Source organism: Chaetura pelagica, unplaced genomic scaffold, assembly GCF_000747805.2.
Source record: "Chaetura pelagica isolate M959 unplaced genomic scaffold, ChaPel_1.0 scaffold232, whole genome shotgun sequence".
Lineage (NCBI taxonomy): Eukaryota > Metazoa > Chordata > Aves > Apodiformes > Apodidae > Chaetura > Chaetura pelagica.
Window position 1 is genome coordinate 2,160,438 of NW_009952441.1, and position 13,145 is coordinate 2,173,582.

The 13,145-nt window shown below is 37.3% G+C and overlaps 1 protein-coding gene across 1 annotated transcript in view; it reads left to right on the forward strand.

Moving 5' to 3' along the window:
- Positions 1-13,145, forward strand: part of FOCAD (focadhesin) — a 93,121-nt gene that overhangs the window by 2,360 nt on the left and 77,616 nt on the right. Inside the window, exons 4-6 of the mRNA XM_010008435.1 lie at positions 4,218-4,322; positions 8,548-8,649; positions 11,335-11,539. Coding sequence (XP_010006737.1) covers positions 4,218-4,322; positions 8,548-8,649; positions 11,335-11,539 — 412 coding nt within the window. The remainder of the gene's footprint in view (positions 1-4,217; positions 4,323-8,547; positions 8,650-11,334; positions 11,540-13,145) is intronic.

The following is a 13,145-nucleotide window of genomic DNA, read 5'->3' on the forward strand; positions in this document are numbered from 1 at the left end:
TAAGGACTGGCACTGCCTTGCCACTCTGATGAAGGCTGTTTCTTTCGTCTTCGTAGTTGGACAGTGTGAGTCTCACTTAACTTGTGGAGTATCCTGTACACGTAGGCTGAAATTGTTAGCACGTCAGATTAATACTCTGAACTTTGAGCTGTGGAAATTCAGAAATCAATGCAATGCCTGGTTTTGTTGCCTCTATCATGGGGAAGGGGAAGGCAAATGGCATTATGGGGGAGGGAAATACTTCATAATCAGTCTGTTCAAATAACTGGTTGCTCAGATAGAGTCACCATAGGACTGTGGATGGGAATTAGGAATGCTAGGTTTTGTTTCCGTGCCTGCTGAGGAAGAAATCACATTACCTAACACTGCAGCTATTTCCTTTTAGAAAATCCTGCACATGCAATACCTACGTCACACAACAACGTTTTGGGTTAAACTCCCTGTGAAACATACCAAGATAATGCAGTTGTGGGGAAAGAAGACACTGTGCACAAAATTTATAAATTTATAAATGGGATGTCAAATTATGATTGGGAAGACATTTCCATTAACATATACTGATCTCATAAAGTTCCATGGGTTATCTATCTTCTGGCTTTTGGCAGCGGACTGGTTTTCTGCACTAAGCCTTTTCTTTCTCTTCCTCTTCCTGGAGAATTCTAGAATTGTTTTCAGCCAAGCTAGCTTATTGGTGCTACACCTGTGATCTATGGTGCTGGCTGGGCTCAGCATAGAGTTTGCAAGAACCACGCTATTCAAGACATGTTTTTTCACTCCTTCACAGCATCAGTTTTAGGTTGAAGTTTCTCATGGTCAGTCTGAGCCAAAGGTAGGTTTGAGTTTGAGTAAACTAGTGAAATGTTTGAAGAAATCAGATATTTTTTAAAAAGTGTTTCTTTGTGTCTTGCTAACAACTAGAATATTGCTGTGATGATGCTGATTCTGTTCTGAGTTCTTTAGGTGATTATGGATCCCTAGGAAAGGTTTTGTAAACATATTTTTATAATAAAAAACAATTCTGCAAACCACTGCCCTCCAAATGATAAAATTTCACTAGTTCAGCTTGGAGATAAGGGAAGAATCAGCATTGTTAATGAAGAAGTAGAAGCATATGTGCTTAGACTATGAGAACCTGAGTTCCGTGAGGTAAGGTGGAGGGAAAATTCCATTAGCTGTGGCTAGCACACCGAAAAAAGTGAAATTCCTTTGCAGCGATGGGTTTGTTAGAGCGTCAGTGGTTTCTAAGGAAATTATACGTTGATACAATTTTATACTTTAGAAAATAAAAAGTATAAAATAGGATATTTAAGATTTAGTTAGCCTTAAAAAAAAAATCAGAGCTATGAATTAAAAGGGCTTGGATCTGCCCCATTTCTACACCATTTATATGTTTTATCATGTGTGAAACCATCATACATGACTTATTGGTATAGTAAGTACTAGAAAATTGCTCAGGAACCTCAGGGCTTCTTCCCTCCCTGCCTGCTCCCAAGCTGTCATGATTCAAACCACATGCACTGTTAATTGCAAAGCAGGGCTTATATAGTCTAACCACTGAAGTCTATGACTTTTAAATGTCTGTAACCTCAGGAGCTGTTTACTTTGGCCATTTCAGATGAGTTCACTGATACTTTTTTTTTGACACTTTTAGAATTGTACCCTACTGTTTGCTGTCATATTCCATGCCAGATTTTCATCCATGTTTGCTTTGTTGATGTGTGCAGTGTCTCTTAAAGTTAATGTGAAATCACTAGTCAGGAGAAAGGCACTTGTAACTGCTGAGCACCTTTCAGTGCTGAGTGGAGTAACATGAATTTTACTGGCCAAGATGATTAATGTTCTGTTCTTACTTCTCTGCTTTCTGTTACAGTGGATTTAGCAAGGGCTTAGTGCACCTGGTGAGTTTTATTTTGTCAGACGTATCAAATTCTGCACTCTAAAAATGACATTTTGCTTTATCAGAGGTGAACATCCAGTGCTCATCTAAATAGACTTGTATTCCCATATGACAAATAGGAATCTATTCTTACCTCTCTGGTGCATCATTGTGCCATAACTGTCTCTTAGACCCAGTTTTCAGTTTTCTCAGGTTCCCCAAGGCTTTAAACTTCATGGAACATCATAGTTATGTGTGTGTATGCATATATATGAAATATGTGCACGTGTAAATATTTACCTGCGCATTTGTACACATTTTTAGTACTGGTGTTGAGCTTTCTGTGTAGAAGAGGATGGAAAAACTCTTATGGCCTGTATTCAGTAACAAGTGAGCATAAATAATCAAGTCAGTCTATTAAAATCAAGTGAAACAATTGATTATTGCAACCTTAAGATATTATCAGAAGGATTTATATGTGTATGTATGTTTTCAGAATTTTTTTATCACTTGTGCATCCATGCCTGTACAAGGTGGGGAAATCCTTGCAATGTGTCATGCCAGTGTGTTGCTTGTGTTCAGGAGCTGAGTGCATAGCCTAAAGCAGCCATTCTGCCCCCACCTCCTACCTAGGGAGGGAAGGTATAGGAAAGCCTGTTTCATGTAGAGTGTTTAATGGCTTGTTTTTCTCCTTGCTGCATAGTTATCTAATTGAAGCTGGGGAATATACTAGCAAATTCCCCATGTAACTGACTCTTTCTGGCCATGAAGTATCTAAAAGGTTGGTTTTGTCTCTCTCTTTCCTATACCCAACCAAAAGGCTCTCTTTCATCTTTGTTGTGTTACTTTTACTGCGCTGGGATTTAATAAGCCTGCTACATGCCTTCTTGCTGATTGCTTTGCAGCAGAGTTCTGTCAAGCTTCATATTTTCTTATATGGGCAGATTTGTGGAGACCAGTGACGAGTGGCATTTGTCATGGGTCAGTACTGGGGCTGGTGCTGTTTAACATCTTTATAGGCAACGTGGATGGTGTTATTGAGTGCACCCTCAGCAAGTTTGCTGATGACACAAAACTGTGTGGCGTGGCCAGTACGCTGGAGGAAAGGGCAGCCATCCAGAGAGACCTTGATTGGCTGGAGAGGTGGGCCATACAAACTGCATGAAGTGTATCAAGGCCAAATTCTCATTCCCCACCCCCCCCCTAGGAAATAAAGAAGGGAGAGCAGTAAAAAAGAACAAAACTCCCTCAGAACTAAATTACTTTCCCTCTATTATCCTCAGCCTGTGTGATAGAAGTAACTTTTTGTCAAGTGACTATCTTGTAGTTAGCTCTTCCTGTTCATTATGTGACTAAGTGAGCCATGATTATGGTTGATTAACTTTAGTAGCAAACTATCTGTCAGATAGGTATAGCGTGTTCTATATGAAAAGTCCAAGAGCCAACCAAGACTTTTCTTCCTTTGCTTCTGCATTTTCACCTTGTAAAAAGAGTGTTTCATTATAAAATGCAGGCTGTTTTATTGAGAAGGGATTGTGCTGGATTTGATGTGGTCGGTTTGGAAAGGTGTGGAAATCAGTTAATTACGAAAAGGAGAAAACAATTTTGAAAGTCGTCTTTGTAAGCTCAGCCAAGCACTAATAAGCTCTAGACTTCTTGATCTCTTCATTGCATGGTCACAAAGCTTTTTACCCCCTTGTGGTAGGCTTAATTTATTTCATTAGCATCTGTCCAAGACAATACGGCAAATCCTGTCGGAAGTCCAGTAATACTGTAATTTCCTGAATTTCCCTGAATGGTAAATTAACAGCATAGGAGGAGAGAGATAAAATAGCTGTATGGGTCTATTTTGTGTAGTCATAGATTTCTGAGATAAAAAGTCAGCACAAAGTAGATGTCTCAGGTATCTTTTCTGACAGTGTGATTTTGCTTGCTTTCTCTTGCTAAACAGTGGCATGGATGAATTTTGTGTACCATGCTGGATGTTTACCTATATATTTGCACTTGGGGAAAAGCTGTTTTTCCATTTTTAACATATTAAAAGCATCGGTTTCTGTTAAGCTGGGGACAACAAATGTAAGATACTATGGAAATGAACCATCAAAAGTTTTTAATTGATCCATTAATCCTTATCTCTGCTGTTTTTCTTAGTATATGAAAAAGGAAACAAAGATGTGGATGCACTACTTGCCAAAAAATTGTGTAGGCACATGTCAGGAGGTCCTTAAGGAGAACTAAAGGCATCTTGAGTGTCAGTTTTTTTCCTGGGTTTCTCCTCTTACGGAAGAATCAACTAAGGTAACAACATATGTGACAGTCATGTGTTTCTTTTTATCAACAGGAATGTGCATGGTTTAGTAAAAACTATTTCAAAGTTACTAAAATATCAAGCTCTTCAACTGGGAAAAGATGGAGATGAGGCTATTCAAAATCTTTATGGAATCAGGTTAGTTTCATGTTGGTTTTATTTAGATACCGTAATAACTTTTTGTTTGATTTCCAGGAAAATAAAAAAAAGCATAGAATAATTGTTGCTACTGCTTTTAGGCTGTAACATTTATTTATTTATTTATTTATCTGATTTCTTCTTGTGCAGGCAATCAAGCACTGACACAGGTTTCGCAGAGGCTGTGGAATCTCCATCCTTGGAGATTCTCCAGAATCTGACTGTATATGATTCTGGCCTGACTTCACTAGTTGACTCTGCTTGAGCACATAGGTTGGGCTAGATAACCCGAAGAGGTTCCTTCCAACCTAATTTTTTAAATTTTTTTTTTTTTAAATTTCAAGAAGATTTCCACCATAAACTCAAAAGGGGCAATGACAACATGAAGGTCGTGTGCAAGAAGGAACAAATAAATATTGGCTCTTGCTCAAATACAGTAGCTGGATGATTGCTAATAGTACTTTTAATAAGTGTTTTATTTTAAGTCTGTGGACCACTTTCCTCTCACTTATTTTTACTGCTTTATTCCTGTTATCGAAGTAAGGTTCCTCAATGCTTTTCCTGTTAAAATGGTTGTCATGTAAAAATCAATGATTTATAGGTGCATCCGGAGCTGCTCATATAAAGCTTCTGAGGGGGACATCTTAGTGACTTCATCCAGCTCTTGGGAAACCATGAGTCAGTGCTGACATTAGCAGCTGCTATTGTATTCTCCCTGGGGAAGTTCTCATTTTGTTAAGACGTCATAAACATTTTTCAGGTTGCTTTTGATGCTGGTAAGAGGTATCATTGTAGCAGTCTATAGCTATAATGCTTTAAGGCTATGAAAGACACTATTTGAAAGACAAGAATCATGTTAGTTAAGCAAGATGAAGTGAAGAAAAGTGTAGCAGCCTTTGGAGTGCTGGGTGGACTTGCATTCCTGAAGTCCTGTATGGCTTTGTTTTCTCCTCCCTTCGTATTCATGTGATGTTTTTGAAATGCCAGGATAGAACTAGCTTGAACTCTGTTAAAAGCTGTTCAGTTAATCTAGACAGAAAGCTGAGTATCTGTTCCTGAAAATCTTGTTCAAGTGCTGAATTTTTAATTCTTGTTCCTGGATGTGCATATGATCTCATTATATTAGTACAAGGTCACTTCTAAATTTAACTTCTTTTATCTGTTGGTAACAGAATAATCTGAAAGCTACTGGTTATTCTTTCATAGAGATTTAAATACAGTCTGTTTAATGTCCTCTCTTTTAAGCATCATTGAAGAGATGCCATACGTAAGATGCCAGATTCCATTGCTAAATTTCCTTCTGTCTCCAGGTACATAGCCTTGTAATTGTTCCAGTTCTATTAACCTGACTGAGTGGAGATTTTCCTAGATTTTAGTTTTCAGACACTATTTGTAGTTTTTCAGCTTGATTGATTTTAAAAAATTATTTCCACTATTTAGCATACCTTACTAAAAATGTTTACATCCTTATGTATTATGACAATAAACAAGTATTCTTTGCATGTTCATGTTCAAATAGATTTTGAGGATACATTTGTGGTTATGCTTCTGAGTCTTGGTACTGTACAGGCTCTAATCTGTCTGTATATGAAAATGACTTAGCAACAGTTTTCTTTATCTGTCTTCATTGCATTTCTACAGATTTCTGCTGTGTCCTTAAAGGCACAGTTATCTTCACATCTAAATAGAAATTATCTGAATCTGGTGTGTGTGTGTGTGTGTATATACGGTGTATATATATCTGGGATGTGTGTGTGTATGTATATCTATATGTATATCTGAATATGCTCTTGATTTAGACCCAGCTACCTCTAGGCTGATGACCTGAGCACTGCAATCAAGTTTCTGTTAATAAATAAAAGCTTTTTTGTGATGCTTAAAGGCACATTAACAACACTTTTTTCTTTTTGAATATCCTTCCATGGCAAGGAGTGGTTTGTCAAATTTCCTCATACTGCCTACTTTAAGATCTAATGTATTTTGAAGCACTTGAAGAGAAGGAGTTGGCATTGGAGGATTAGAGCATCTTGCTTATGAGGAAAGGCTGAGAGAGCTGGGACTCTTTAGCCTAAAGAAGAGAAGGCTGAGGAGAGACCTTATTAATGCCTCTATGAAGATTAATGCCTCATATGTAGGTTATTTTTGTAGCATCTAAGGACACTAGAGTTCTGTTACCTGAGTTCAGGAGGCATTAGGTATGTAAGATATTCTGTAACCAGCTTTTGTAACTCTCTGGGCCTTTCATTCAGCTAGTGTCAAAGTTTATTACTCTCCAGTTTTTCCTCAAAACTAGTCAGTTGCCCTGAATTCAAACAATGTTAACATTGAGAATGTGAAAACATAATGAGAAGCACCTCTTTATAGGTATGCCTGCTGGATTATGTTTTTTTCAGAAATACTATCTTCCTAGACGTAGCGTAACTCTAAATGTTGTTTATAGCAGGTATTAACTCATAAGGAAAGCCCTAATACACCATTGCATTATGGAGTTCAAATTTGCTGTGTAATGGAAAAAATTAGATAGATATTTTTAATTCTTTATGGGGTTCTGGCAGATCTCATTCACTTCACCTGGAGTTGTTTGCTTGGTACTACTCAAGGTGAAGCCTGTGTTGTAGCAGCACAATGCTGTTGAATATGAGTATGTCTCAATTAATGGTGTCTTCCATAATAAAAAGACTGCTCTGCATCTTGGGCTTTCTACTCTTCACAGGTTTTTAAAATAATAATAAACCAAATACCATTACAAATCCTTTCTAAAAGGCTTACTAGACAGTATTACTCACTGTAGTAAAATTAACAGTATATCAAGACAGCTAAAAGTTTCTTGACTGCTGTTCCATATCTAATAATTTAAATGAGACAGCTCACATGAACGAAAGTCAGTTGACTTGTAAACACATGCACGGAGACTTAAACTTATGTTAGAGGTGAGAATGTGTGTTGTGGGAGTGAGTGCTGTCCTCTTTTATTTTTTTATTTGGTTCTTTCTCACTTTTGTTTAAAACAGCAGCTCTGTTGTCTCACAAGTGTCTAGCCTATGTGCAGGAAACAAGTCTCTTTTCTCTCTTGCTATTAATAAAGTTGTTTTTGCTCTGAAAGCAGGGAAGTATCTGTTTGTCTGCAGTTAAACTGTCAGGATCCCAGTGAAGAGTGTACACTACTCTGCTTGTAGTTGGCTGAAGCAGGAAGGGAGACTAGGGGAAAAAAAAGACACTTAGCAGGCAGGTGGGAATAAGGGGACCAGTCAAAGCAAGGGTAGTGAGTAAACTACCCTTTAGTAGAACGTGGTGATGGAAGTAGTGATGAACCTACCTCTACTTCATCAGTTCCTGCCAGTTTCCCATCTCTCTAAGAAGTATAATGTTCAGACTCTCATACTGTGTTTTCCTTTCTAATGCTGAGTCTAGTCAAATAACTTTGGTTTTCTTTTGACAGAACAAATTATGTATTTCAGGCTTCCCCTCCTGCCCAGCTTTTCCTTTACTGCTACTGTACAAGGGTAGTCTCTGTTTCATGTGAGTGTCATACTTCTGGGTGATGTAGATGGCCTTCAGTCCTTGAGTTGGGAGGTGGGAGAGTGTTGGTCATAGGTTGATCTGAGAAGAACAGGTGACTACTAGGCCTCAGTGACCTTTTCAAATGCAACCGTTGTCAGAAGCTGGTAGGAAAGAGGCATCTTGAGGGTGGTGGTATGGCCAGCCTTTCTCCTTTCCAGTTTCTTTCACCAGCACCACCAAAAAGGAAAACTAAATAAATAAGTTGAGAGTAAATGTAAAGTAGTAAGTGGGATGGAATTGCCTTGATTGAAGATTGCATGCTGAAGGTTTGTGCCTATGTTTGAAAGATTGGATTGATGTATGACATGGTTTTAAATTTCCCTGTGGGTTTTCCTTAGGGCTCACTGCTAGAGCTTACTGCTGCTGCAAATGACTCAAATTAGGCCACACGTTTGAACGGTGATCCTTAGACATTCATTAAAAAAAAATAAAAAGAAAAAAAAAGAAAAATCAGACCAGGACTTTTCAAGTAGAGATTTTGTTTTAATCTTGTTTCCTGGATTTCCTATAAAATGTGCTCTTTTATGGAGTACCACTCTTGGCAAAGCTGGTAAAGGAGGTTGATTAAATTGTCTATTTCTACAGGTGCTTTTATTTTGAATATAGTTATTTTGAATAATCACTTTCTGTGTTTTAGATTGAAATACTATTTCTTTATGTTTCAGGAACACTCCTCATCCATTCATCACTGTCCTTGAGAACAGACCTGATTGCTGGCCAGTTCTGATGCAGCAGATAGCAGTATTTTTCCATCAATGTCCAGAGAGGTAAATGAATAAATAAAAAATAGCAAGTGTAGGTAACTGAGTTGTATCACTATAACTTTTTTTTCTGAAAGGTAGCTGCAATGAGCAGTAAGAATTTTGTCTTTTGAAAAAGATAATTAGAAAATGTAATTACACTATTTAAAGGTTAAACACAGAATATTTGTAAAATTCTACAATAAGTAATAAAAAATAATTTTTTTTAGGTTCCTCTTAACCTTTGTAGTGATACAGTTTTTATGGGTGTGGAAAAATTGTTGCAAAATGGATAGCACTTTTGGATATTTTTTTTCCCAAAAATAAGCAATTTTGATTATTTGCTTTGTCAAGATTTTGACTGCTTAGTCAAAAAAAATAACTAGTATGCAGGTATAACTCATCTCTACAAAATGATGGGTTGATAAAGGGAAGTACACATTATTATATCTCACAGGAAAAGATGAGCTTTTTAAAAATTATATGTGCTCCTCAATTTAAAAATAAAAAAGTAGAAAAAAAAAATCTTTTACAATGAACAGATATCCAAGCAACCAACGATCTCAACATTTCTTCATGCTTACCTCAAAGAAACTTGTCCAAAGCCTCAGCATAACACTCCAAGGGCTGTAGCAAGCCTAAAGCTAAATGTTTTCACTAGTTTTACACCTATATGTATGCTTTTCAGAGAAAAGTATCTCTTTTCTATGGTTTTCTGGCAAATTCACAAATCTAACAAATAGTACAGTGAAATTAACTTCTGTATTCTGTTGCTATGAATAAACAAGTTTCTAATCTCTTAAATTTCCGGTGGGCCTAGACTACATGATGAAGACTTTCAAGTAAAGATGTGTTTTGTTCAATTCAATTGATTGAATATTTTTAAAATACTGTTTGCAGACTTTTTCTTCCACTAAGCTTCTGAATCTGGGACTCTAGAACAGTCTTGTCAGATATCTGAATGGTAGAATAAATGGTGGAAATTTTGCTGGTGGCATGTTTTGAATTAAAGCAGGTGTTCTTGCTGAAAAGAAAAATACCTTAGACTTCCTTTGCTGCTGTTGTGCAAAGATTTTTGTGGAATAAAATTCTAGACTGAGAATACAGAATCACTTGGGTTGGAAAAGACTAAGACTGTAAGAGTCCAGCCATTAATAGAATGCTACCAAGTCTGTCACTGAAACATCTCCCTAAGTGTGATGTCATTAAGTGACATGTACGTTGATGTAGATCTGTTGCGGAGTTCCTTTTAAAGCTCTGCATCAGGGCTGAGTCTTGTTTAAAGCTGACTTTTAATTTTGATTCCTTGTATATTCGTTAATGTGTTGATGATTAGCTTTATTTTATTGTTCTGGTAATGTGAGGAACTGCTGGTATTCCTAACATGGGCAAGCCAAAAGAGTTTCTCTGTGATTAATCTTTTACTGAGAAGTCATCTCTGTTAAAGTAGATCCTGTTCTCATGTAGATATTAAAGACCATTGGGCAAAAGCTGGCAAGGAATGGATGGCTCTTTTTCACTGAAATTAGGTCGGATGTGTTTTAAAAAGATATTTCTGAATAGTCTTGTCCAAGTGTTACTTCAGGATGGCATACCAGCCTCTCATGATATTCAGCAAGGACAGTTACTTTCTTCAGTTGATGGCGGGAAGAAAAAAGCAAAACAAAACTAAAATTAAGAGTATCATAATCTGCAATTACATATTGAGTAGTATTCATGCTTCAATATTGAGTCTTTTCTCAATTGCACTTCATTATGTAAGTAGTAGCACTTTGTTCTAATAAGTCAAAGATTTCCTGTGAGATTGAGCGTCACAGTTTGACTCAGGAATGGCAATTAAACCAATGAGTACAATGCATCGATGCACTCCCCCTCCCACCCAGGGAGGGAAAGGAGAGAGAGAAGTGAGAGAGAAGGGACACTTTCTGGATTAAAAACGAAACTAGACAGCTTTAATTCATTACTAATGGTAAAAGAAAATATGTACAAATATATACCAGAACATGCAAAACTATTGTCACCTCCTCCCACTCCCAACAACTCCCACAGCACTCTCCTTGGTGATAAGCAGTTCCAGAATGTCCCAAACCACTTCCAGAGATAACAACAGGGCAGACAGGAGCTAAGGGCAGAGATACAGGGGCCAGGAACGCTTGGCCTAGGAATCAAAAGAGGTGGATAGACAGAGTTCTCCCAGCTGCCAGCCATGGATGGCTGAGAAAGAAAAAGGGGCTTGACTTCCAAGATCTCTGAGTTTACACCAAGAGTGATTTATATATGGGGTGGAATAATCTCTTTGGCCAGTTTTGCCATCTGTCACATCCACTCCTCCCTACAGGAGGGCTGTAGATATGACTCTTCTGCTCCTTTAGTGTCTGAAGCAGCAGATCCAAGGAGTGGAGCAAAGTGTCATTGGTCTCTCAGCAGTAACTACAAATGTTCAGGCTTTATCAGTCCACTAGCTGGAAAATTTGCTGTTAGTTTCAGCAAGTGTTCTGCTTAAAAAAGAGTTTACTGAAGAAAAAAAAAATAAATATTTTTTTTTTTTGCTCATTGTGGCTTAAACTAGGACATTTAGTAATGCCTTTCATATCACCTATTAATTTCATCTTGTAAGTTACTGCAGGCAATGTACTTTGCTTGGGATTTTCTTGCCATTTATTATTTTTTCAGTTGAAAGCAGTCTTGGCAAACTTATTTCTTGAACTGCAGGGCACAGCATTCGTGTGTTGGCATAATGACTGCATTTCTAAGATACCTGTATTGTGAACCATCTCAGTTACGGGAATATGCTCAATTGCGAATGGGTTTGCTTAAGATCCTTCTTCAGCCTCATGGTCCAAAGCACAAAGATGCACCCTGTGTGCTGGAATGCCAGATTCTTCAACTTCTGTGTGATTTGATTCCACACCTTCAGGTACAGTTGTTGCCTCACCCCACCTTTGACAAATAAATGCTATCAAATCAATAATAGTATTATTGTTTTTACTGCCTCTGAAATGTGCTAGTAGATCATACTCTTCCATTTCCTGTTTTGTTAATAGTACAAAAATCTAACAAGCTGGCTCTTTCTGGTAGACGGTAAAACTTTTACGTTGATCAAAATTGATATATCTGGTAAGGTATAAATTGAAACATGTTTACCAGGACAGTTGCGCAGAAACACTTGCTAGGGGCTAGGGATTTAATGTTTTTGTCCCTTTTGGTTAGGTGTCTAGGCTGTTAATAGTTTAGCTTCACCTCCTGCTTTACTGTCACATTGGTTAAACCTTTTTGTAACTATGTGTCTTTTCTTTCCTCTTTAAGATTAGAGTAACATCTTTTCCAAAATGTTCAGTCAAACATGAGGTGCTATTGTATTATTGCCATAGAGAGGGCTCAGATAATACTAGTAATGTAAAGCTAAATAGGCTTGATATAAGGGTGTTTGGTAGCATCTTCCTCCTGAGGAATTTTACTAGTAGTCTTAGTTTCTACTAGTAGCTACTTTTTTAGTCTTTTGGACTAGTAGTTTGTATTACACACATTTATCTTGGTTCATATCTACGCTTCATGATGACAGGTGCATGCTGACTTTTTCTAGTCATGGGAACACTTCTGGTTTTGTCTTGATTCTACCTGGACTTCAGTATAGCATTGTGTCCTGAATGTGTGACCAAGCTTCTGACTTGGTCACATTCAGCAATAAAAATAGCACTGAAGAAGACTTACAAAACTAGTTACAAACTTTTATTTCCTCCATGCTTGTTGCCACTTCATAATTTTTTACTAGAAATAAGTTGCATTTTTTAGAACTTGGGCTAATATTTGGAAGGTTTTATTATGCCTGAGATACAACTTTTATGATTGAAAAGGAAAATACTTACTTCAAGAAGCCTGTGTGATAATCTGTAATTCCTTCTTTTTTTATCTGAATCTCAGGTTATTCTTACCCTTCCTTTAAGCTTAGCCTGATTTTAGTCTGTATTGTATGCAATGCTTAAATGCTACTTAGTCATTTAGCCTGACAGTATCAACTGTCAAAAGTACAGCTTGTCACCAGCAGACTTTTCTGCGGTAAAATTCTGCTCATGTGAGGTTTCAGTTTAGAGCAGATTATTCACAGAATTTGTTCCAAGGAATTAAAAGCTAGAATATTATCCTTACTGTTGGCTCCAGAGTGTGGATCAGAACAGCTGGGTTTGTCTGAATTTTTGAAGAGCAAAAATGCTCTCATCTAACACATTAGGATTTGGAGGCAGCCTGCTTCTTGAAACCTCTTTATGTGGCTTCCAAGTACAGAGATACTTTTGGATATTGCACTTCAGCTTTTCATTTTAGTAACAGCTATATTACATGGTGCTCTAGAAGCAGATAGGATCACTACCTTTCTCTTTTGAGATGTTTTAAAATCTTGTTTGCATTACAGAGAAGATATCCTAGAGCATGATGTTTCTGTTACAAACATATTTACATGTTATATGAAATCCCCACACGATTTGCTCTATGTTGTTGAGACATCCCTGAGAGCTGAATTAATTTGC